This window comes from Stegastes partitus, unplaced genomic scaffold, assembly GCF_000690725.1.
Source record: "Stegastes partitus isolate 25-593 unplaced genomic scaffold, Stegastes_partitus-1.0.2 Scaffold1135, whole genome shotgun sequence".
Classification (NCBI taxonomy): Eukaryota; Metazoa; Chordata; class Actinopteri; family Pomacentridae; genus Stegastes; species Stegastes partitus.
In genome coordinates, this window is record NW_007578866.1 from 178,909 (window position 1) to 201,603 (window position 22,695).

The following is a 22,695-nucleotide window of genomic DNA, read 5'->3' on the forward strand; positions in this document are numbered from 1 at the left end:
ATTGACAGCAAACCCCACAACCAACACTGATGTGAGGCTTTTATTTCAAAAGCTCATGGTCATGTCCTAGAATAGGCCTGGTTTGTCTGTGTTGTTTTAATTACACTTATTCCCAGGAGGAGACACCTATTTAGTTCAATCTGGTTTTTATGTATGTCAATCTAAATGCAGTTTTCTTTGAAAACGCTTCCTACAGGAGTTTAAATAACTCATGAAAACATCTCTCTGACTTTACTTGGATTTTGAGATTAAGGGCCATATTGGGGGCTGCAGGGTGGGGCAATTGGTAGCACTGTTGCCTCGCAGCAAGAAGGCTGCCGGTTCGCGTCCCGGTGGGGGCACCGGAATCTTTCTGCGTGGAGTTTGCATGTTCTCCCCATGCAGCGTGGGTTCTCTCCGGGTTCTCCGGCTTCCTCCCACACAGTCCAAAAAACATGTTGAGGTTAATTGGTGATTCTAAATTGTCCGTAGGTGTGAATGTGAGTGAGCTTGATTGTCTGTCTCTAAGTGTAGCCCTGTGATAGACTGGTGACCTGTCCAGGGTGTCTCCTGCCTTCACCCTAAGTCAGCTGGGATAGACTCCAGCCCCCCCGCGACCCTAATGAGGATTAAGCGATGTATAGATAATGGATGGATGGATGGATACATGCATGGACTCTTAATCTTAAAAGTTAGTCATATATCAGAGCCTCTGTAGCTTCTTCTGATGTCTATTAAAGCAGAGGTTGTGCAGCAGGGCGGCAGTAGATGGCGCTGTCATGTCAGCTACAGATTGGGTATTTATTAGCAGAGCTGCTGCTGTTTGGTGTGTCATCCTGAGTCATTGCTGTTTCCCTGCCTCTCAATTTGCTGCATATTGTGGCTGTTAGCATGCAGGGCATTGACCAAGGAGGTTAAATATATACATGCATGTACATTACTGGGATATGAGGAACAATAACCGAGTTAAGATCTTTTACTCAGGTCGTTTTGAATACTGCTTCCCCGTAACTGCGCTCTGTGTTTCCACAGCTGTGCAGCACGACAAGCTGTCTACAAGAAATGCTGTATATTAAAACATGAGATAATACTTTGGATTAAAAAAAAATCCAAGCAACGTTCAATACATAGATTTGTGTAATGTCATTCTGCAGAGCGCGAGTTGATATACTGGGAGTTAATGCTGCAAGAAATCCATTCACTTCAGCTCAGATAGCTTTATTGACACGACCACATTCAGACAGAGTATTGCCAAAACGCTGTGTGAATACTGGCAGTAATCCAGAGTAAGTGAAAATAAACGATCTGAAAACTGAACAGCGTGCCCAAAAGCCAATCACAACTGCCGCAGATTCAACATCTGAACACTGGCCAAAGTTTGCAAAACAAACAAACAAACAACATGTGTCCAAATAATGATCGAGATTCCAGATAGTACGACTGGCACCGATGTAGAGTGCTTGTAAAAAGCCTTCACCGCCCTTGGAAGTTTTTCCTTTTATTGCTTTTTGCTTTAAATTAGTTTCATTTAGTTTTTTAAATTTTCCACTTTTGTTTTTTTCTTTTTTTTTTTTTTGCAAGAATTTACAAAAATGAAAATGATTCTTTCATGATAAAGTGAAAACCAGTTTCTAAAAATTAAAGTCAATTAGGTAAAAATATAAAATGTAGAATAAGTGATTGCTTAAGTGTTCGCCTGAGTCCAGAGAATGTGTCTCAACTGATTGTAGTGTAAAGACAACTGTATCTGGAAAGTGGTGACTCAGCACTTCTCGCTGTAACTCCACCAAGAAGATGAACGAACGCTTCAAGCAACTCTGTGAAAAGGTTATCAGAAACAATAAGCTGGGAGATGGCTGCAAGAAAATTTCCAAGTTACTAAACATCCATTGGAGTACAGTTAACTCCTTCATTAGAGATGGACGGATTATGGCACATGTGTAAATCTGCCCAAAGCAAGTCGTCTTCATAAACTGAGTGACTGTGCAAGAAAGAGACTAGTGACAGAGGCCACCTGTGTTTCTGGCCAATAAATGCCTTGAATCCTTGAATCCAAGACACCTATGACTCCTCTGAAGGAGCTGAAATGGAAGAGACTGCTACAATAACTGTCGCCTGTTCTTCATAATCAAAGCTTTTAGGGAAAGCGGCAAAGAGAAAGCCACGACTGAAAACAGCTCATGTGAAATTTGTACAAAAGTTCAGCAGAAGGCATGCAGGAGACGCTATGGTTATCAGGAAGAAGATGCCTTAGTCTGATGAGACCAAACACGGCACATCATCACAAAAACACTGTCTCCACTGTGAAGCATGGTGGTGGCAGTATCATGATGCAGGGATGTTTCTTTGCAGCAGGGCCTGGAAAGCATCTGATTGTAGGAAGATCCTGGAGGACAACCAGATGCAGTCTGCAAGAGAACTGTGACTTGGGAGAAGATTTGTTTTCCAGCAAGACAATGACCTAAAGCACAGAGTCAAAGCCACACAGAAATGGTTTAAAGACAACAAGGGGAATGTTGTGCAGTGACCGAGTCAAAGCCCAGACCTCACTCCAACTGAGAATTTGTACCTGGACTTGAAAAGGGCTGCTCACTCGTGATCCTTGTGTAACCTGACAGAATTTTTGCAGTTTTGCAAAGAAAATTTGCAGCGTCTAGATGTGTAAGCCTGATTAAGGCCTATCTACACAGAGGGTAAATACATATTCTGTAGTTTTACGAGGCATTACCAGTGATTTCATGAAAAAAAGGGAAAACTTGACAATGACAGTAACTTTTTCCAATAACTACAGTTTTAAGCTGTTTGAAAAAAATGTTCTTTTTCTTCACAATGCAGGCAGAGCTACTGTAAAATTGGGGCAGTGTGGTCCAATAATTTGGTGGAAAAACAGGTAAATATGTCTGTCCAGATGAGGGCGCTGTTGTGCAGTGACCTGAACCGAGGCTGAGGCCATACGAGGTGAAGCAGCTCCTCTCAGACTGAGACCACCATGCAAAGTGGAAAAACTGGAAAAGCCAACTAAAGCAGCATTGAAATTAATACTAAATTCATTCTCAGTTTCTTATGGAGTGGTCGGTTTGACCGGTTTTACTCTTATTATAATCTGTGTTTCCTTAAATCTAAGTCATCCTGTCACTGTTTGTCTTGCTCAGCCTGACTTTGACCCAGCACCGCTCACACAAAGCACATCAGAATATCAATCAGATGTATATTGGAGGCAGCCAGTTAGATCACTTCAGAGCAGTGTGTGTGTGTGTGTGTGTGTGTGTGTGTGTGTGTGTGCGTGTGTGTGTGGGAAGTTTAGGGCCCCTGAGAGATGAAAGGTGTGCGATCTCTGCTCAGCATTGCTGCGGGTCTATTATCATGCAGAGACGAGTGACATCCGAGTCTCGGCTGCTGCTGCTGCTGCTCTCAGCTGAGCTCCAACAGAAAGCCACACCGAGTTTAGAAGGAGACAGACACATCAAATTGCACAACCTGGAGGGAGAAAAGATCTGGGTGTTAAAACAGACATCCTTCATTTTTGGTGTTTCCGGGTTTTTACGCACGAAGGATAAGGAACAATAAAAACCTAATCAAGCGTATTAAGCAGGTATTTGTTGTCACGCTGAAGGCAATAAACTCAAAAGGTCTGAATGGTGTTTAAGCAGCGACACTCAACCAGTTTATGTGGCTTTTAAACAAAGCAATTCCAATGAAAATATGTAGTTTGCAGTAACATTGTCATGTTTTGTGGTTCTTTGTGAAGTCGGTGACCCTGTTTGTGGCTCTTTTCGTTATGATTGAAACTCATGATCATGTGGACTTGATGGAATGCCTTTTCGATTTATGGCCCCAGTGAGGCTCCTTTTACCCACCTTCGGCCGTGGACGCTCTTTTCAGAGTCAGATCAAAGAGCCGCTGCAGGTTCACCGCCCACCGACCCAACCGCAGTTTGTCTTTGACCGGGTTATGAATTGAGGGTGAGCTCGCTTCAACACGCCCTTTCTTTACTTTGCTGGACTTTCGGGGGACTCCTGACAGCTTGTCTGTGTCCGTGCGTAAAAGTGTGTGTGTGCGAGCAAGGCGGGGTTAGTGCGCGTCTTTTATTTTTCTCGGACCAAAGAAGAGAGGATTAGGAGAATTTTTAAAGCACTCACCTTTTATTCAAACAAATTATTCACTTCAGCAAATAAAAGGAATGTGACCCACGTGAACTTTTTGGAAGGTTGATTGAGGTTTAGGGAAACATTCAACCCCCCATCAGGGACTGCTTTAACTCCGTGTGTGTGTGTGTGTGTGTGTGTGTGTGTGTGTGTGTGTGTGTTTTACGCATAAAGTAGCTTTAAAATTCTAAACTGATTCTTCTACTGGAGTTTTAAACCCCTCTCCTGTGCAGATTTTTGTACCGTTTGTGGATGAACAAATGCGTAAATTTAACTTGTTAGCTTGAATAATCGCCCAAACCTGACAGACAGTTTATCAACCAGGGAGAAACAATACTGTATAATTCAAGACGTGATTCAAATAATTTTACAATAACCATCGGGGCTCACTTTTCCTCATTTTTGATCACCGTGAACATCACCATCGCAGGTGCGCGCAGTCCTGGATCACCGTTGATTGGTGATGGTGTTTATTGTTATCTCCTTTACAGATACACAGACACGCGTGCGCAAAGTATGAAAGAAGGGAGGGGGAGGGCAGGGGAGGTCTGAGGTGAAGTGGGGGTGAGAAAAGGAGGAGTGTGTAAACCAGAGAGGGAGCGGGGGGAGAGATAGTATTAGTGGCAGGAGAGTGGCCGTGAGGGGACAGGAAGGGCAAGCAACAGTGGCTTTGGTGCTCAATTAGTGTTTAATCTTCTTCCTCAAGACAACAATTGGATCTCATTTTTTCACCTTGTAACTTCGCTTTATTTATTTACTTTAAGACACTAGAAGAGAGGGAGAAAGCGTATCGCTCTTTGCGTAAAACCAAACTTAACCAAACCATTTTACGCACGACTTTGACTTGGAATTTCAGCGAGCGAACTGGGTTTTTCTGACCTTTTGGGATATTGCTGGTTTAAGTTCTTATTCTCAGTGAAGCCACATGGGGATTACACACGTCTATCTTTTTTAATTTACTTTTTAATGGCAGTTCTTTGATATACTTCTGAGACTAGAGACGGAGAAGACAGAGGAGTAAGAGACAAGTGGACTGTAAGAATAGACTAAGAAAACTGGGGGAAAAAAATCTGAACTCGAACCCAGAGCATCGCCACCATTCAGGCCCCCAAACTCCTCAAAGACTGAGCAGGACGCCTCCTCATTTTTTAAACCCATGTCTCAACAGCAGAGCACTTTTCCCAGTACTGGTTGTGTGGCGACGACGCGGCGAACCATGGACAACAGGCCTGTCCGGAGAAGACGACCCGGCGTCGTTCGACATCTGCTGTTGGCTGCCGTCTTCCTCTCCTGCAGCTCCCAACTGATGCTGGTTGATGCCAACTCATGGTGGTGAGTAACTGGCTGATCGTTGGTGGTGCATTGATTTTTGAAAGATGTGCTCAGTGGTGCGATGGCGAATCAAACGTGGATGAATTACGGCTCTCATTTGGTGGGTACCAAGAGAGCAACTGAGGGGGAAAAGCACATTTTAGATTCCCGACATGGTTCTATTTTGCTGATAAGATGGCAAATAGACATTATTGAGCCATGGCTTCGCTTTGTGTTGCCTCGTTGCGTCTGTGTGTGTGTGTGTTTTGGGGGTTAGTCTTGCGTCGTGCCGTGATGTTCCAGTCGTGTGGTGGAGCCCTAACAGCGAATGGAACAAATGTGAAGGCCCTGTCACAATATTTACCCTGGCTGAGCCCCAAATGGCACTGCATGGCGGGCTGCTGCTGTGCTTACAGGCTCGTCAATTTGCCACACTTGTTGTTCTCTTACAGAAACTGCTGTGTGTAGCTTTCCAGGAGGCTTTAGAGGAGGGCGCACACAGCTCTGTGGAGGGATGCTGTTGGAGCTCACCTGTCAGAAAGGAAGTTTATATGGACATATTAGCATCTACAAGTCTAGAGAGCATCAAAATGTGTTATGATTTGCATTACTCCTCAGAAAACCAAATGGAATTGTAAAGGCAACACCTTTTTAGTGTCGCAAATGCACTTAGTGACACAAAGCTGATCTTTGCTTGTGGCTAACCTTAAACACAGTTTGATTTTCTTTCGTTTGGATGATTCATTACAAACAGTTAACAAATTATCTGTCATTTTTCTGTGTTTGGGGACAGTCCTATCATGAAATAAACTGATAGGAAACGATGGTGGCTGCAGACATGTTCACCAGAGGTGTCCATTTATCTACATTTTATAGGCCACTTGTTCCAATAAACCCCATGTCTGTATTTCTTCCTCTGCTGTGCTGACCTTTACTCACACATTAGATCATTGAGTCCGTGCTGCTTCTCTTCAAGCTTAACAGATGCATTTTGTTAGTGTAAACTCTGATTTAATAGGACCTCTGTCTCTCAGGTCACTGGGTCTGACCCCAATCCAGCGGCCAGAGATGTACATTATTGGAGCTCAGCCTCTCTGCAGTCAGCTGTCTGGTCTCTCCCAGGTAAGTTGCTGTCTGTGATAAGCACACAAGCTGCTTTCGGTGCATTTTCATCTTCAGATGTTGTTCACATATCTCGGTTTTAAATTTATTGCTACAATGAAAGAAGCTATTGGAGGCTCAGTGCCACTTGTTCCTTTTCTGCACCTTCTGACTGGGGAACTGGTCACATAAAAGGGTGGAGTTTCCCTGCAGGGACCAGTGAAGTATCAAACCATTAACCAGCTAATCTGTGCTAATCGCTGCTGTGTGGTCTGCAGGGTCAGAGGAAGCTGTGCCAGCTGTATCAGGACCACATGACCTACATCGGAGATGGAGCCAACACGGGCATCAAGGAGTGCCAGTACCAGTTCAGACAGCGGAGGTGGAACTGCAGCACAGTGGACAACGTGTCTGTGTTTGGACGGGTCATGCAGATCGGTGAGTTTACTTTTTGATGAGGATAAAGTCAGTTAGTTTAAGCTCTTGCCTTTTTAATTTTTTGTAAGTTGCTACTTTTAATTTTGCATGTGATTATTTGTGTTTGTTTTGTGTGTCAGTGAAGGCTAATACAGTTTGCAGTTCTTGCCAAGCACATATTCTTCTGTTTCTGTTGTAAGACAACCTCATAAAGAAGAAATAATTTCAATGAAGTTTCATTTGATTAAACTTCTTTGACCGTAAGACCCTCAAGTATGCAAGAAATATGCATCCAGAGTCACGTTTTTCTACCACAGTCTCCCTGCTCAGCTGCAGTCTTTACTGGAAAGTGGAAGCAACTAAACCCATTCATTATTTTATTTTGGTGATTTTGAAATAAAAGATTCAGTGACTCCACAGCTAGTGTTTGGATAGTCGGTGTTAACTGTGGTGTTGGTTGTTTTGCAGAACAGAAGAGTCTTAGATGGAAATAATGCCCCATATTATTCTTTAGCCTTACGTTGAGGATAGCAGAGGAGTGAGTGACAAGTCTGATGTTTGTTTGTGGGTTGGCATTGAGGTAAGATATGAAATCAGTCAAAGCTAGCACATGTATCAGGTGACTACTGTTAAATTTAGATGGTGTCATGTTTGTATAAATGCTCATGAGGTGTCTGCATGTCATGTATGTGCATAAAAACACATTCCTGGAGAGATGAATTATGTGTCACAGGGTGTGGAGATGAAACCTAAGTACGTCTTTCAAATATTTAACATCTTCCTAGTTCAGTCTGAGAATAGTATACAGAGCTTTTATCGTTCATACTGAAAAAATCGATTTGGTTTTTGACTTTCTTTGCACCTTTTTTATTGAGGCCTTTTTCCAAACACGTGGAATTCAACCAAAAAAAAAATAGCAGATTACAATGTCGAGCGATATTTTCAAGGAAAACATCTTTATAAATTGAAATATCTGTAACGCTTCTAATATTAAAAAAATTAAAAAAAAAAAAAAGAAAAAAGAAAAAAGTTGCTTTGCGCACAGCCTCAGAGGATTACGGAACCAAGTGGCACTTTGCGCAAGCGCGGTGGAGCCAATAACTCCGGGAAACACCACACAGAGAGAAGCGGGATCAGATTAGCAGCTACTAAAATATAACCGTGGGATTTATGTGCAGTATCTTAATAAATATCTAGTGGGGAGCGCACATCCCCGGATCGATATCTTGCGCGTCTAATTCCCAGCAGGTGATGTGGGAAACGTCTCATCAACAAGTAAGTGTCAAATCCGCTGCAGGCAGCCAGACGAGGTGTTTGCTGCTCCTCTCTGTGTCTCCGTCCTGCTCCGAGCGTCTCTCTATTGACAGTCAGTCTCCCTGCGCGGTTATATGGAGGTGTTAGTCGGTCCATTGTCCTGCGGCTCGTCTTTTGAAATGCGCTGATGAGCTGACACCGAGCCAACACATCCGGACCTGCTATTTGAAGTGGAGGCTCCGCAGCCTCATAAACCTCCGTCCTCTCTCTCTCTGTCTGTCTCTTTATGCTGATGCGTGGTAGGAACAGGCAGCCTGACTGAGAAACTCTATGAATGGATCACACGCCTCAGTTTCTGCATAATGTACCTGCCTGTCTGCTGTTGATTCCAGCTCAGAGGAATCCTGGAGACTGTTTATAGGAAGAAAAAAAAAAACTGATTAATAAATAAATAAAGAGTTCATTTGCAAAAACATGTAACTCATTTTTTGTAGATTTTCAGAAAACTTTTTTGTTGTTGTTTGCTTGAGATGATATCAATCAAACTGAAGCTGAGTGGATTTGACTCAGTAGAAATGACAAAAATAGAGATAACTTAAGTTTGATTGATATTGTCTCAGGTAGATGATGGATAAGTGGGTTTTCTGAAGGTTTGTGAAGATGGAGTTATCTGTTTTAGCAAATAAACTCTTCAAATGTATTTAGATTGGAGCATAAATGAATCTCACGCTTCCATGTTTAGACCCAACCTAAAAAAATAATGTTTGTATTAGTTTTTCTTTTAGTTAACTTCCGATAGAATTCTGTTCAACCAACAAACTATACTGAATTAACTGAATTAGTCTTTCCTCTACAATCCCATAAACCATTTACAAGAACCTGGAATCCTTAACTCAAAACTTCAGTTATCGAACTGATTTAATTAATTTACTGCAACTTCAATGTTGTTTTAATTCAATTAACTCTGAAATTTCAGTTTGAATTACTCACTATATGAGGGTTGGTGTAACTAGCAGCACAATTATGTCAACACAACTGATCAAAACAGTGTTTTTGACTGAAAAGCTTTATTCAAATTAATAGATTTTTATCTCACAACCATGCATTTAATTAGGTTGTGATCCCCTGATTTCCTTTGAAGAGTGTATAGAGCACGTAAATACCGATATAGCCTCAGTTTGGTAACATAACTGGTCACAAAAAAGATGCTCTATTTAGATTAAAATGCACTGGATGTATGATGACAAGAAGCAAAATCTCTTTTTTTTGTAATGTGTATGTAAACTAAACCCAACTAACTTTGTTTAGGCCTTCATAATAATAGGAAGGCCCCTGTTTAATATAGTGGTAACTGATTTGGGTTTTAGGGATGATTCTGATACTGATTATCCATGAGACTGATAACTGGTATTTAGAAGTGATGTATCTGCAGGAAAAATTAAAGTTTTGGTGTCAAAATGTAGAATAAGACAAACTCTCACTCAAAATGCTGAAATTCCTTTGTTTCCTTATATATCACATGTTTGAAGGAGAGTTTTTCACCAGTTGTTTTTCAGTGCTGACACCAGGTTATGACTTGACGTGTATCCAGGACACCACAGAGTGACTGTAGATAGAGAGGGGCGGCTGCATCAGAGTCAAAGCAGCACCTTCTTACATTTACATATTGTACTGGGAATTGGTTAATAAAGTTAACAGTACCAGTATTTGGGAAAACAATCTAATTTAATACCAATTCTTGCTGCAAAGTTCTGAAAACACCAGAATTGCGGTGATCATCCTCACATGATATTTGAAGTAGAGCTATTTTATCTAATACAACACTGAGTTGAAAACTCTGGTATGTAACCTCAACCAGGAAAACCCACATTTGCATGTCAATGATGCAGTTTCAGAGCACTTAACCTCCTACCTGTCAGGCCGTCGTCTTCCTCCTTGTTGCTTCTTTGTGTGCGTTGAAGTGGTTTGTGTATTAATGCAGAGAGTAGGACAGGCAGGTGCTGTTGTGTATTGTGAAGTGTTGTTAGTCTGCAGAGGCAACAGAAAACATGAAGCCTGTTGAATATCATGCATCCAGGCAGCTACAAAGAGAAGCAGCAGACTGATCGCTGGAAGTTTCTGTCAGCTGTTAGAGACTGGCTGCTTTAAAACTGGTTAGCTGATGGCTGGTAGTATCTTCATTTGAAGCTCAAACTTTAGATGAATTCTTATTACATTATCATCTATCTGCACTGTGGTGGTTTCACATAGTGAAGAGTTTAGAGTTGTTTTTTTTTCTCCTGCTGGTTACACTGTAAAAAGTGTAAAAAAAAAAACATACGCAGTTGGTAGCACTGTTGCCTCGCAGCAAGAAGGTCGTCGGTTCATGTCCCGGTGTGGCACCAGGATCTTTCTGCGTGGAGTTTGCATGTTCTCCTCGTGCAGCGTGGGTTCTCTCTAGGTTCTCCGGCTTCCTCCCACAAAGTCCAAAAACATGTTGAGGTTAATTGGTGATTCTAAATTGTCCGTAGGTGTGAATGTGAGTGTGCTTGGTTGTCTGTCTCTAAGTGTAGCCCTGTGATAGACTGGTGACCTGTCCAGGGTGTCCCCTGCCTTCACCCTGAGTCAGCTGGGATAGAGTCCAGCCCCCTGCGATCGTAGTGAGGATTAAGTGGTGTGTAGATGGATGGATGGATGGAAAAAAACATAAAAAATGGTAAAAATCTGGCAGCGAGAGTGGAAAACTGTAAGGTTTAAAAAACGGTGAAGACACCTGCAAAGATCTATGAAATAATAATTTGTAGCTGATTAAAATATAGTAAAATTGTGTGATTTTACAGTTAGACATTGCAAAAGAGTAAATTACTATTTGTAGAAATAAACACTTTTGATGTTGATATTATTTACAGTTTTTTAACCATTTTTTTTTATAGGGTCAGAATGTACATTATTTTTTCTTCTTTGATTTCACTAGTTTTTGTCTGCAATTTCACAAAAATGGGGAAAATCCTTTAAAAAAATTTGGTTTAGTGTGTCCAGGTTTTTAATGTATCCATGTCTCAGACTAATCTGAAAATGTGTCCTTGTAAGTCTTGACCGTTCACAAAACACACTGTTGAGACTTTTTATTAGCTAGAAAATACTTTACATTGTGTCTGTAAGGTCATGTTAGTGATGTTTCAGATGTAAGTTGTCTCTGCTGGGAGCATCAGAATTAAATCCAGTTTGCCTCAATTGAAAACAGAAAAATCTGAATGCTGCATGTCACTAAACATGAGTGAGAAAATAAACTTGGTAACCTGGATGAAGTGACCCTTTAACATCAAGGTTGACTAACCAGGACACATACAGCTCGAGGCCACAAACACGAGAAAACTGATCTGTTTACGTCATTAAATGCTTCACTTGTATTATGGATCACTGAGCTGGTATTTAAAGTTGTTGAGTTTAACCAGGTATCGGCTAAGAGCCTCACATCACTTCTATTGTCTATTGTTGGGGTGGAGGTGGGTGTGGGGCTGTCGGCTGTGTGTGAGGGGGGTTTAACCTGTGCCGCTTCCTGCCACTGAATGCACAAACCCTCACCAGAAACCCGAATGAGTAAAAGTGAAAATGTAAAATATTAGAGAATGTAAACACCGCGTTGTGTCCTCTCCACCAGGCTCCAGGGAAACAGCCTTCACCTACGCCATCAGTGCAGCCGGTGTGGTCAACGCCATCAGCCGGGCGTGCCGCGAAGGCGAACTCTCCACCTGCGGCTGCAGCCGATCCGCTCGACCCCGAGACCTGCCGCGTGATTGGTTGTGGGGCGGCTGCGGCGACAATGTGCACTACGGCTACAGGTTCGCACGGGAGTTCGTAGACGCCAGGGAGAGGGAGAAGAATTACCCCCGCGGTTCACCCGAACACGCCCGGACGCTGATGAACCTGCACAATAATGAAGCAGGGAGACAGGTATGGAGACCAAAACACTTCTGTGTTTCCAGCATACAGAGCCCCCCAAAAATATCCAATATAATATATTCAGAAAGTTCAGTGAAGGAAGTGGCTCCTCTTCTTGACCCCACACTATATCTGTATGTCTGTAAGGAATGTGAGGAAGCTGAGGCGGCCCCTGATCGCCTGACCCGGCAGTATTTGCATGGGTGTGTGTAGGTTATTTATTGGGAGGGTCCAAATGGTATAACTGCTAACGCCCTTGGAGTCTTGCTGGGTCACCAGGTCAACGCACATTCCTCCACAGTAACACACAGCCGCACATGCACATACAGACACACGAATAAATCCAACAGCACAGCGGATAATAGCGCTCCTTTACTGTATGATTAGAGTTCAAAATGAAACTTGGAGACATTGTTCCTGATGGATAGAGAGACCAGCTGTATGATTATGCTGTGTTTCTCATACAGTTAAAAAAATAAAGTGTTTTTAACAAATTTTAATGTTAAATAAATAAATAAATATTGGTTTTAAACAGGGTTTTCCCCATTTTGTTAAATTACAGGTAAGATCTAATAAACATGCAGAAGTATCAATCCACATGTTAACCATGAAAACACAGGCACGACATAAATAATGTCCACATCAAAACTCTGTGTTTTTAGAAATGGTAATTGGTTCTTTTACAACATTTGAAAGTCAAACAACACTTTTTTTTTTTTTACTATATTAAAATCTTTTTAAAAAAATGTTATTTTACACATAGTGTTATTTTAAAGAAAATTTTTAAGTTAAGAAATTTAAAAAAATATTTTTTGCCATTTAAAAAAAAAAAGATTATTATATATAATTTCTGCTGAAATAGCAAAAAAAAGGGAATTATTTACATGTTAGCCATGAAAACACAAGACAAAGTTGTATCCTATTAAATTTTGATTCTCGGAAGTAGTAATTTGTTGTTTTACAACATGTAATTGAAAAACGACACTATTTTTACTGTATTTATAGCTACAAAAATGTTATTATTTTACATATAGTTTCTGGTATTGGAAGAAAAGATATTTAAATGAAAGATTTAAATGTGTAAAATCATTTTTTAAGTGTTATTTCACAGATTTTCACTTTTATTTTTATTATTAAAATGTAGATATGCAAAAAAGTTAATTTTACATGTTGATTTGGGGAAAAACAATCAAAAATCTTTGTTTTACACACAGTGAATGACTTCTTTTACAACATAAAATTACAGTTTTCCTGTATTTAAGTTAGATAGAAATATTATTTTATATTATATGATACAGATATTTGCAGTTACTTTCACCTTGAAAAAAATCATAATAATAATTCAGCGTTACAGTATTGCTTCATTTTTTACATATTTTTAAGGCACGCTTGCTGCCAGACTTGAGAATCTTTCTTACAGTGTGTTTCTGTCCCACTCTGGCTGCTGTAAATTATGAGGAGGAACTAAAGTGTGTGCAGATCCTCTCAGGTAAAGAGAACATTATGGGAAACACACTGAGACGCCTCTCACCTTCGACTGAGCACATTCCTCATAAAAGGCCCATTTGCTCATTCTGGTCCACAGTTAGAGAAGCTTTAAGCTGTAAGACGGAGCATATGTGTGAGCAGCTCAGCTCGGTTTGATTTGTGTGAGAGACAGTGAGCCTAGTTTTGCGCGAGTGTGTGTGTCAGAGGTCAGAGGTGAGGGTCTGGAGAGGTTGTGTTTCTGCTGAGGGTCCCATTGGGGCTATAGAGGAGTGTATGAGCGAAAGATCTACTGCTGCTGCCGCTTGGTACGAACACACACACTCACAGCTCGCTGACATACACACCAATTTTCAATGACTTTTCCTCCTGTGGCCCGTTTGATCCTCTGCTCTCATTGTTGCCTGTCCATCGGAACGGAAGAGAGGAGAAGAGAGAGATGAAAAGGGGGAGAGCAGGAGAGAGGAAGACAGTGTTTCTCCCCCCTTTTTATTTTTTCGCCCCGTCTCCCTCCACCTTTCTCCCTCTTTTCTTTCGTGGACACGCTGGTTTGTCCTAAGCGGGATTTGTCTTGCTTGGTTGAACAAGGCAAACTGCAGGGCTTTTGTAGAGGTGACAGGGGCGTGCTGCTCTGTGTGTGTGTGTGTGTGTGTGTGTGTGTGTGTGTGTGTGTGTGTGTGTGTGTGTGTGTGTGCGTGTGTGTGTGTTCATGCTCGGCTTCATTTGGTTTGTGTGACTGGCGGACAACGTGGTCGTCTGTGTACAAGCGTCTGGAGACAGAGACGCAGGGTGAAGGATGGACCTCCGTCACACTCCCCCGACTCTCAAAGACCTACACAACACACACACACACACAAACACACACACACTGTCTCCCGTCCACACAAATCAAATGAGGCAGCGCTCGTTACACAGACACCAAAACAGCTCAATGCGCATTCCCAGTCTGGAGACAACAACAGGCCGCCTCAGCTCTGAACATACAAGATCATTTTCAGCCCATCTGTCAACCTGTCGCTCACTTGTTGCAACAGTGACTCGGCTGAACAGTGTCGGATTCAGAAATAAAATGACAACCAGGAAGAAAAAAACAGCACATGTGCACTGGAATTGAGGAGAAAGGGACACATTAGAAGCTTTTCTTCACCTAGCTGAGGGTTAAATATCATCAGTGGTTGCACTGATCGAGATCTTGTATGTTTTTAAAGACACCAAATGTGATAACAGTGAAAAAAAAATCATGCTTTGATCTTCTTATACAGCCTTTAAAATTGTATTTTGGTTTTTAATGTTTCATGCGATGTAAGTAAACGAAGAGAAGCTTCTGCACAAGCACATAGAGTATGTGTGGAGAAGTCTTTTTTAAAAATATATTTAGATATAAATACAAAACAGACACTGGGATTTTTTTTACTACAGCGATTTTCTCCAGATCAATCATTCCAGAATAATTGGTTTGATTTTTGTAGGGGAGTCCATCTGCATCGAAAACAAAACATCTTTTTATAAAAGCAGATTGTGAACTTTTCTTCTGGAGCGTCACACTGAAAAGGGCATCCATCATTTTCTTTTATTTTCTATTTTTTTTGCTTTACATGGCATTCAGATCTGGCTTTACACTCATAATTTAGAGCTTTCTGGTGCTGATTTAAATGGTCAAATTAGTCGCCTCATGTGTGGTGATAATTGCAGAACACCGCTGGCAGGGTGCCTGTTCGTGATCATCTTTTCTGCAGCCGTACATTTTTGTGTATTTCTTGTTCCTTACTTAGTTTGCTGAGCACATTTGGAGCCTGAATGTCAAGCAACCCCATGTCTTGCAACCAAATTGAATTTTTTTTAAAAATCAGAGTAATTTTCACACATCAGACAGACTTTACTTGTAGATCAGTTGTTGAAAATTACAAATTTGCAAGTTGATTTGTTTGTTTTTTGCTATGAAACAACAAAAACAAGTTGTAGCAGCATGTTGGAGGTAGTTTGCAGAACTCTCATCTTGCAACTTGGATGTCAGGATGATTTTTTCACATGATTTCATTTGATCAGATGTCAAATAACATTCAAGCTGAACCGGCCAATGGCAGAGCAACGTGCTGTAAGTGGGAGAAGAAGCAACAAACAAATACATACAATCTGTTTTTACAGAAATAAGATTAAACGAAATGAAAGCAGCTAAATTTAGTAACTACATTTAACAAGAAGAGAAAAGTGTTGCTGCCTTATCCTCCTCAGTCACAGCCTATCCTGTCACAAAGGGTGGACTATGTTCTCTATTGCTATCCTATTCTGGTCCCGACTCTCTAAACACAACACACACACACACACACACACACACACACACACACACAGACACACTGGGCTCCTCACCCTCTAACCCCGTCTGAGCAGAACCTATTGTGCCTGACACAGCGACCGTGTCTCCACCACGGATGACTGACCGTGTGTGTTCATCAGGTCCAGTGTCGTTGCGCCCAGCAGGCGTGACCCGCCAAAGAGCTCAGTATGATGCAGGACACACACATGCAAGGGTTTCATTCGGCAGTGCAAAGTTATTGGCAGCTAAAAAAGCGTTTCTATAGCACCGATCGTACAAAGAGCGAGACTCGGAGTGCTGTTCATAACACACAAGTAGTGGTGGAATATTAAATAGGAACAAAAAGAAAGATTAGAGGAGGAAAAACACTGGATTTGCCTCCTTAGTATCCTTGTTATGTGAGCTATCATTCATCATGTTGGGAAAAATGTTGCTTCTCCAATTTCCTTATTGTAGTAAACTTCTCATAAACCCCACAGTCGGGGATCTGAGTGAACACGAAAGCTCGTAAAACAGCAAGAAATCATGAAATATGATGATTTCCTTCCATTAATGTCTTGCAGTTTTATAAAAATGTTCCTTTTTTAGGACTGTTTTGCATGTTTTAATGAGAAAACATCAGCAACAGAGTGACAAAAGAAGCTTTTTCTTGTCTACAAAACGTCATTGTCCCCGTCGGTCCGAGGGGGTCACGGGGGTAGAGTCGCGGGATTGGAGGGTGCCGAGTGCTATGCCTGCTGGGTAGTAAAGTAGAGGAGGTCGGGGGTGTTTGGGATGTGGGGGTTAACAGAGGTGAGAAGGTAATTGAGATCAGGCACCGAGGGGAGACAGAGTGATGGGTTTCATTTGTGTGAGGGCGAGTCGGGGGAAATTAGGGATCGGCAGTGATTGATTCAGCAGGTAAAGTGTGCAGACGTGCGGCAAAAGGCAACACAATGCATGAATAGTGACGGTACATGACAGAATTCATGTGTGTGTTTGTTTAGGAGGAGGTGTTTTATGTGACTTGATCATTAAATGGTGTTTAGCTGGTGAAGGGCTCCCCCTAAAGCTCACTGCTGCTGTGGAGACTGGTTTCTCTTCTTGTTTTTAATTTACCCCGATGATGAAAATGTTGTATAATCCTGAAAGCATTTTCAATCTTATTTTGTTAAATAATGTTAATACTGTTTATATATAATTATATATGTGTGTGAAAGTAATGTTGAGAAGGGAAATTCATGCGGTCGTTGGTTGTGTACTATCTGGTAAGACTACACTGTAAAATCTAATTTCAATAGTTTTTGACTAATTGTTTAGATTTTTTTTTCTTTTTACAGATTTTCTGTTTTATTAAATTCCAGATGAAAACTTGTAAAATCACAGAAAAAGTACAAATTTACATTTTAAAAAACAGACCAGAACTATTTGTAATGTCCACATTACACATCTGGATTTTTTTTAATAATAATACTTAATAATAAAGAAACACTTAGTTCTTTTACATGTTTGACTGTAAATTACACGATTTTTACTGTATTTAAATAAGCAAAAATATGACTGTTACAGATATTGGCCATCATTTAAAAGAGAAAATAATTGCATTAAGGATTGAAAAACAATACATTTTTTTTAACAGAATTGTACTTTTTTAAAATTATTTTTACAGATAATATCCACTAAAATCAGAGAAATAAAGTATTAATTTACATGTAGACTGTTAAAAAAAAGTTTTCTCATCAAAAATCTGTATTTTTAGAAATGATGATTTGTTTCTTTACAATTTGTGACTGTAAGATCACACTGGTTCACTATATTTAAATCAGCTAAAAATATCTGAGAGTACACATATTTGCAGTTGTTTTCACTGTTTTTTTTTGTTTGTTTTTTGTTTACAGTTTTTTAACGCTACACATTGCACTGTTTTTCTTTCTTTAAACAAATTTGTACAACTTTTATGAATATATATAAATTAAATGTTAAAGTGTGCACCATAGATTTTCCTGGATTCTTCCAGGGAGCAGTTGGTTCAGCTCATCTTCTCTTGACTAAATAAATGAAAGGAGCAGTTACACATATTGACCAATAGATGGCAGCAGTGCAGCAGCAAACACAAATCTNTTAGTTCTTTTACATGTTTGACTGTAAAATTACACTGTTTTTACTGTATTTAAATGAGCAAAAATATCACTGCTTTATAGATATTGGCCATCATTTAAAAGACAAAATAATTGCATTAAGGATTGAAAAATAATTAAATACATTTTTTTAGCAGAATTGTACTTTTTAAAAATTATTTTTACCAATAATATCCACTAAAATCAGAGAAATAAAGTATTGATTTACATGTAGACTGTTTAAAAAAAAGTTTTCTCATCAAAAATCTGTATTTTTAGAAATGGTGATTTGTTTCTTTCCAATGTGACTGTAAGATCACACTGGTTCACTATATTTAAATCAGCTAAAAATATCTGAGATTACATTTATTTGCAGTTGTTTTCACTGTTTGTTTTTGTTTGTTTGTTTTTTGTTTACAGTTTTTTAACGCTACATATTCCACTGTTTTTCTTTCTTTATTGAATTTCCCTTCTGGGATAAATAAAGTATTTTTCATTCATTCATTTAAACAAATTTGTATAACTTTGATGAATATATATATATATTCAATGTTAAAGCATGCACTATACTGGTTCAGCACATCTTCTCTTGACTAAATAAATGAAAGGAGCAGTTACACATATTGACCAATAGATGGCAGCAGTGCAGCAGCAAACACAAATCTGGAGCACAACCTAAAACCCAAGAGATTTGAACTGCCGGCCAACAAGATCATTGTTTGTTGATGTTTTTTTCTTTTATCTTTGAATGAGCATAGTATTTTATTTTAAGCTTATCGTTTGACTTTAAAAATCTAACATTTGACAGTCTGGCTCTGAGACAGATGCTTGTTTCTCAGCCTGGTAGCACAGCTGACTTGGAGGTGAACTGCTGCTCGTTTTATTTGGAGACTGATGTGACTACTACCTGTCTTATCTCCAAGAATCTGTGAATACAGTCTCCAGTTGCATTATTAAACACGCAGAGCGGTTTTATAAGTTTTTAATAAGTTGTTCAGCTTCAAGTGTGTATAGTTAAAATCTATTGTCAGAAAAAGTGCAGCAAAGTGTTCTTCTGTTGAAATGATTTGTGTGCTCCTGTCACTCCACCAGGCCGTCTACAACCTCGCTAACGTGGCCTGCAAGTGTCACGGAGTCTCGGGATCCTGCAGTCTAAAGACCTGTTGGCTCCAGCTGGCCGACTTCCGACGTGTCGGAGAATCCCTGAAAGAGAAATACGACAGCGCTGCAGCCATGAGGATCGGACGCAAGGTACTGAAGTCATAGCACATGCATCTCTTCCTTTACCCTCTATGATGCGCAGAAAGATGGTTCCACATGTAACGCTTCCTTTGCCCAACCAGGGAAAACTGGAGCTCGTCGACAAGCGCTTCAACACCCCGACCCCCGAGGACATGGTCTACATCGACCCCAGCCCAGACTACTGCCTCCGCAACGAGACCACCGGCTCGCTGGGCACGCAGGGTCGCCTCTGCAACAAGACCTCGGAGGGCATGGACGGCTGTGCGCTGATGTGCTGCGGCCGAGGATACGACCAGTTCAAGACCTACAAGCACGAGCGCTGCCACTGCAAGTTCCACTGGTGCTGCTACGTCAAGTGCAAACGCTGCACGTCGCTCGTGGACCAGTTCGTGTGCAAATAGCATCGCCTACAGATGCTGGGAAAGACGGAAGAGGGATGAAAGCAGCGGAGAGGGTAGGTGGTGATGACAGAGGGTGGAGGAGATGACGGGAAGGTGGCCTTTTTTTTTTTTTCCAGGGTTTTGTTCAGGATGAGACACGTAAATTCCATTTTCTGACCATATTCCTTATCGCCTGGTCTTTCACATCAAGAAAAGAAGCTACGAAAACACCTCTGGGGCCACTTTTTGAGCGCAAACGACAACTCTGATTTCTATTTCCCCACCCTCCATCGTCACTGCTTTCCCGTATAACATCCTGATCCCAATCCTGAAGGAAGGAAGAAAGAAACGAAACTGATGAACTAATAGAAGGACACGTGGGGACGAACGGACCTGCAGGAGGAACAACTGGATCCTAGAAAGGGAGGACACATGAGACTAGTGTGAGACGAAGAAGGGAGCAACGAAATAAATATATAATTAAATATTAAATAAGCATACAACTCTTGATTGTTATTTAAAAGAGACTCGAGCAAGTTTGGACCCGTTAAAAAAACTCTGTATTTGGAGAATCCCAGAAATCATTACAGTCCTTTTGGAGTTTGGAGCTGTTTGAGTCATCGTGTCTGTTTTTAATGAACTTTTGACCTTTGAGATGAGATTCTGGCCACGTGAGCGGCACTAAAACTGCCAAATACGCTGCCAATACCATCCCAGAAAAGAGAGAAAATAAAGAAGTGGCTTTAAATCAGAAAGGTTGATGAATTGAGGTAATTATGAAAAAGAAAATTTAATTGGAAAATGAAAATAAGGCGGGGTTTTTTTTGTTTGTTTTATTTTGTTTTGTTTTATTTTTTTCTACACCCAGCTGTAAAATTCTGTTTTAAAAATACAATAACCTGCAGAAAAACCCGTAACCTTCAGGTCACAAAGGACACAGCGAACCCTCCATTTATCTCGGTGTCACCGCTGCTCTCTCTTGTATTGCCGGAGCAGATTTCCAGTGACCTGACAAGTGTGTCTGTGCAGGTTAATGAGGCTTTTTGCTGGTTGCGGCCATCTTGACACCGCGGCTGTTTAAACAAGCAGCTCACACACACCGGCGGCGTTTCGGCTCCGTAACCTTCATGTGACAGCGACGTGAACGAAACCTCCATTAGCGAGATTAATGTGCTGTATCTGCCGTAATGAAGCCGCAACGAGAGACGCGCGTGTGGACATCTTCATCTCACCGTGTTACGCAACTTGTTAACAGGCCCGCGGTGTCGATTTGGCGCTTTTACCACCAAGTTTAGTGTTTGTTTTTTTATAATTCTGTTGTACCATGATTTTGTATTGGTTGACTAATCCAAACTAATAACAAACAGGAAAACCGAAGAGGACTGAACATGTGGAATAAAAAAATCAGAAAGGACTGCAATTTATTACGCGCTACTTAAAAGAAAAAAAAAAAAAAAAAAAAAAAAACAGTAGATCGAAAAAGAAATTATATTTTATTATTGTTTTTCATTCTCTGTTTTCTATGTTTTATACATGAGTATTACTGTGTATTCTTTTGATAAACTAGTCTTTGAAAATCTGTTTTTGAGCTCTTTTTTTTTTTTTTTTTATCCAAGCCAAGACTTTTCACTGTGTTCCAATGTGACAACTACAGACACGTCTTTGTCGCCAAGTGGCTGTTTTGGAAAATGATGCTGCGATGGCTAAATGGGGAAATGAATTAAGTAATACAGTAAGAGCCAGAAGGACACTGCTGCCATTGATAGACGAGGGCCAAGTATGAGAAAAACAACAGTTTCTGAGAACTGTAAAGACGAAAAATGGCTGAACTTCACTTATGCTGGAGGAAATGTTCCCAACCACCTCCCTTGTACCCAGATTTTTCATACAAGATCAATTCCATGACAAAGTTAAATTGCTGAGACGGACATGGACAATCATACATGCCCTTTACGTGGTATTAACAATTTCTCATTGCAGGATTGAGGTTTTCAGCCTCAGATGATACTTATTAGACAAAACTTTACATTGAATCTGGAATCAATCTTCACATTTACCCTTAAATTCCTCTCAAATGACACCAAATAAACAGTTCTAGTCCGTGTTTATCAGTAACCTAAAGACATGAGCAGATAACGAGAATGTTTTCATGTCTCCTTGTGTTTATATGAATGTATTGTTTCCTCACATAAAGTAGTAAAATAATATGTATGTCTGTGAACTTGTGCGCCGTGTTTTTGGCACTTCAGGGTGTGATTTTTTTAATAGTGGATTTGGTGATTAATAGTGTTTGCTCATTCCTGCTTTTTGCTTATTATTCCCTCTGATTTCTGCTTTATTTTCTCACACCTCCTCCAGACTTTTGAACCCATCAGATGGCCGAGCAGCTTTGCCCACAGACTCCGTGTTTGTGTCTCAACGTAGGGCTGCACATAACACGGCTGGAGACGTGCAATGTGTGCAACAGTGGCATCGCATGAGTGCAATGTAAAGTAAAAGGAAATGAACCCAAATGCATCATGCAAGGGCTTTCTTTGCTGCATGATGCAAACAGAAAGCATTTACTACAGGTAATCTGTGAGAAAATTCTGTCTATGAGCCAATGATTCACTCAGATTTGTTTCTTTTCAACTGTATTGACGACACAAGGAGATTTGTGGTATGCAGCCTCCACATGTGAGAAGTAAGATTAAGTTGCAAAAAGATGTGCAAAGTTGCATGGAAGCATTTCAGCTGCAGAAAAGGATGATGTTGAGCAAAAACAGGTACTAAGTCAGCAGTGTTTTGCAATTATCACCACTCACGAGGCAACACAACTTGTCTGTTTCCATTTAAATCAGCACCATGAAGTCCTGTATGATGCACATGTGAATCTTATCCAGAGCTTTCTTTGGAGTTGCCAGAGTTATGCAATATGAAAAAGTTATTTTCTTCAGCTTTTTAAAAAATATTTGTTATATTAAAGGCAGATGGACTCGCCTTCAAAATCACCGCAGTCATTCTAGAATGATCAAAACTGTCCATATTTAAGACATTTGGTGTAAAAAACA

At 40.6% G+C, this 22,695-nt stretch overlaps 1 protein-coding gene across 2 annotated transcripts in view; it reads left to right on the forward strand.

Moving 5' to 3' along the window:
- Nucleotides 1-22,158, forward strand: part of wnt5b (wingless-type MMTV integration site family, member 5b) — a 112,928-nt gene extending 90,770 nt beyond the window's left edge. The window contains exons 2-7 of one of the 2 annotated variants that reach the window (XM_008296555.1): nt 5,293-5,456; nt 6,470-6,557; nt 6,815-6,974; nt 11,848-12,140; nt 19,116-19,274; nt 19,367-22,158. In XM_008296555.1, coding sequence (XP_008294777.1) covers nt 5,341-5,456; nt 6,470-6,557; nt 6,815-6,974; nt 11,848-12,140; nt 19,116-19,274; nt 19,367-19,666 — 1,116 coding nt within the window. In that variant the 5' untranslated portion in view covers nt 5,293-5,340 and the 3' untranslated portion in view covers nt 19,667-22,158. Of the gene's footprint in view, nt 1-5,285; nt 5,457-6,469; nt 6,558-6,814; nt 6,975-11,847; nt 12,141-19,115; nt 19,275-19,366 lie in introns of those variants that run through there. The other variant, XM_008296556.1, reaches the window with a different exon arrangement.
- The last annotated feature ends 537 nt before the right edge of the window (nt 22,159-22,695 follow it).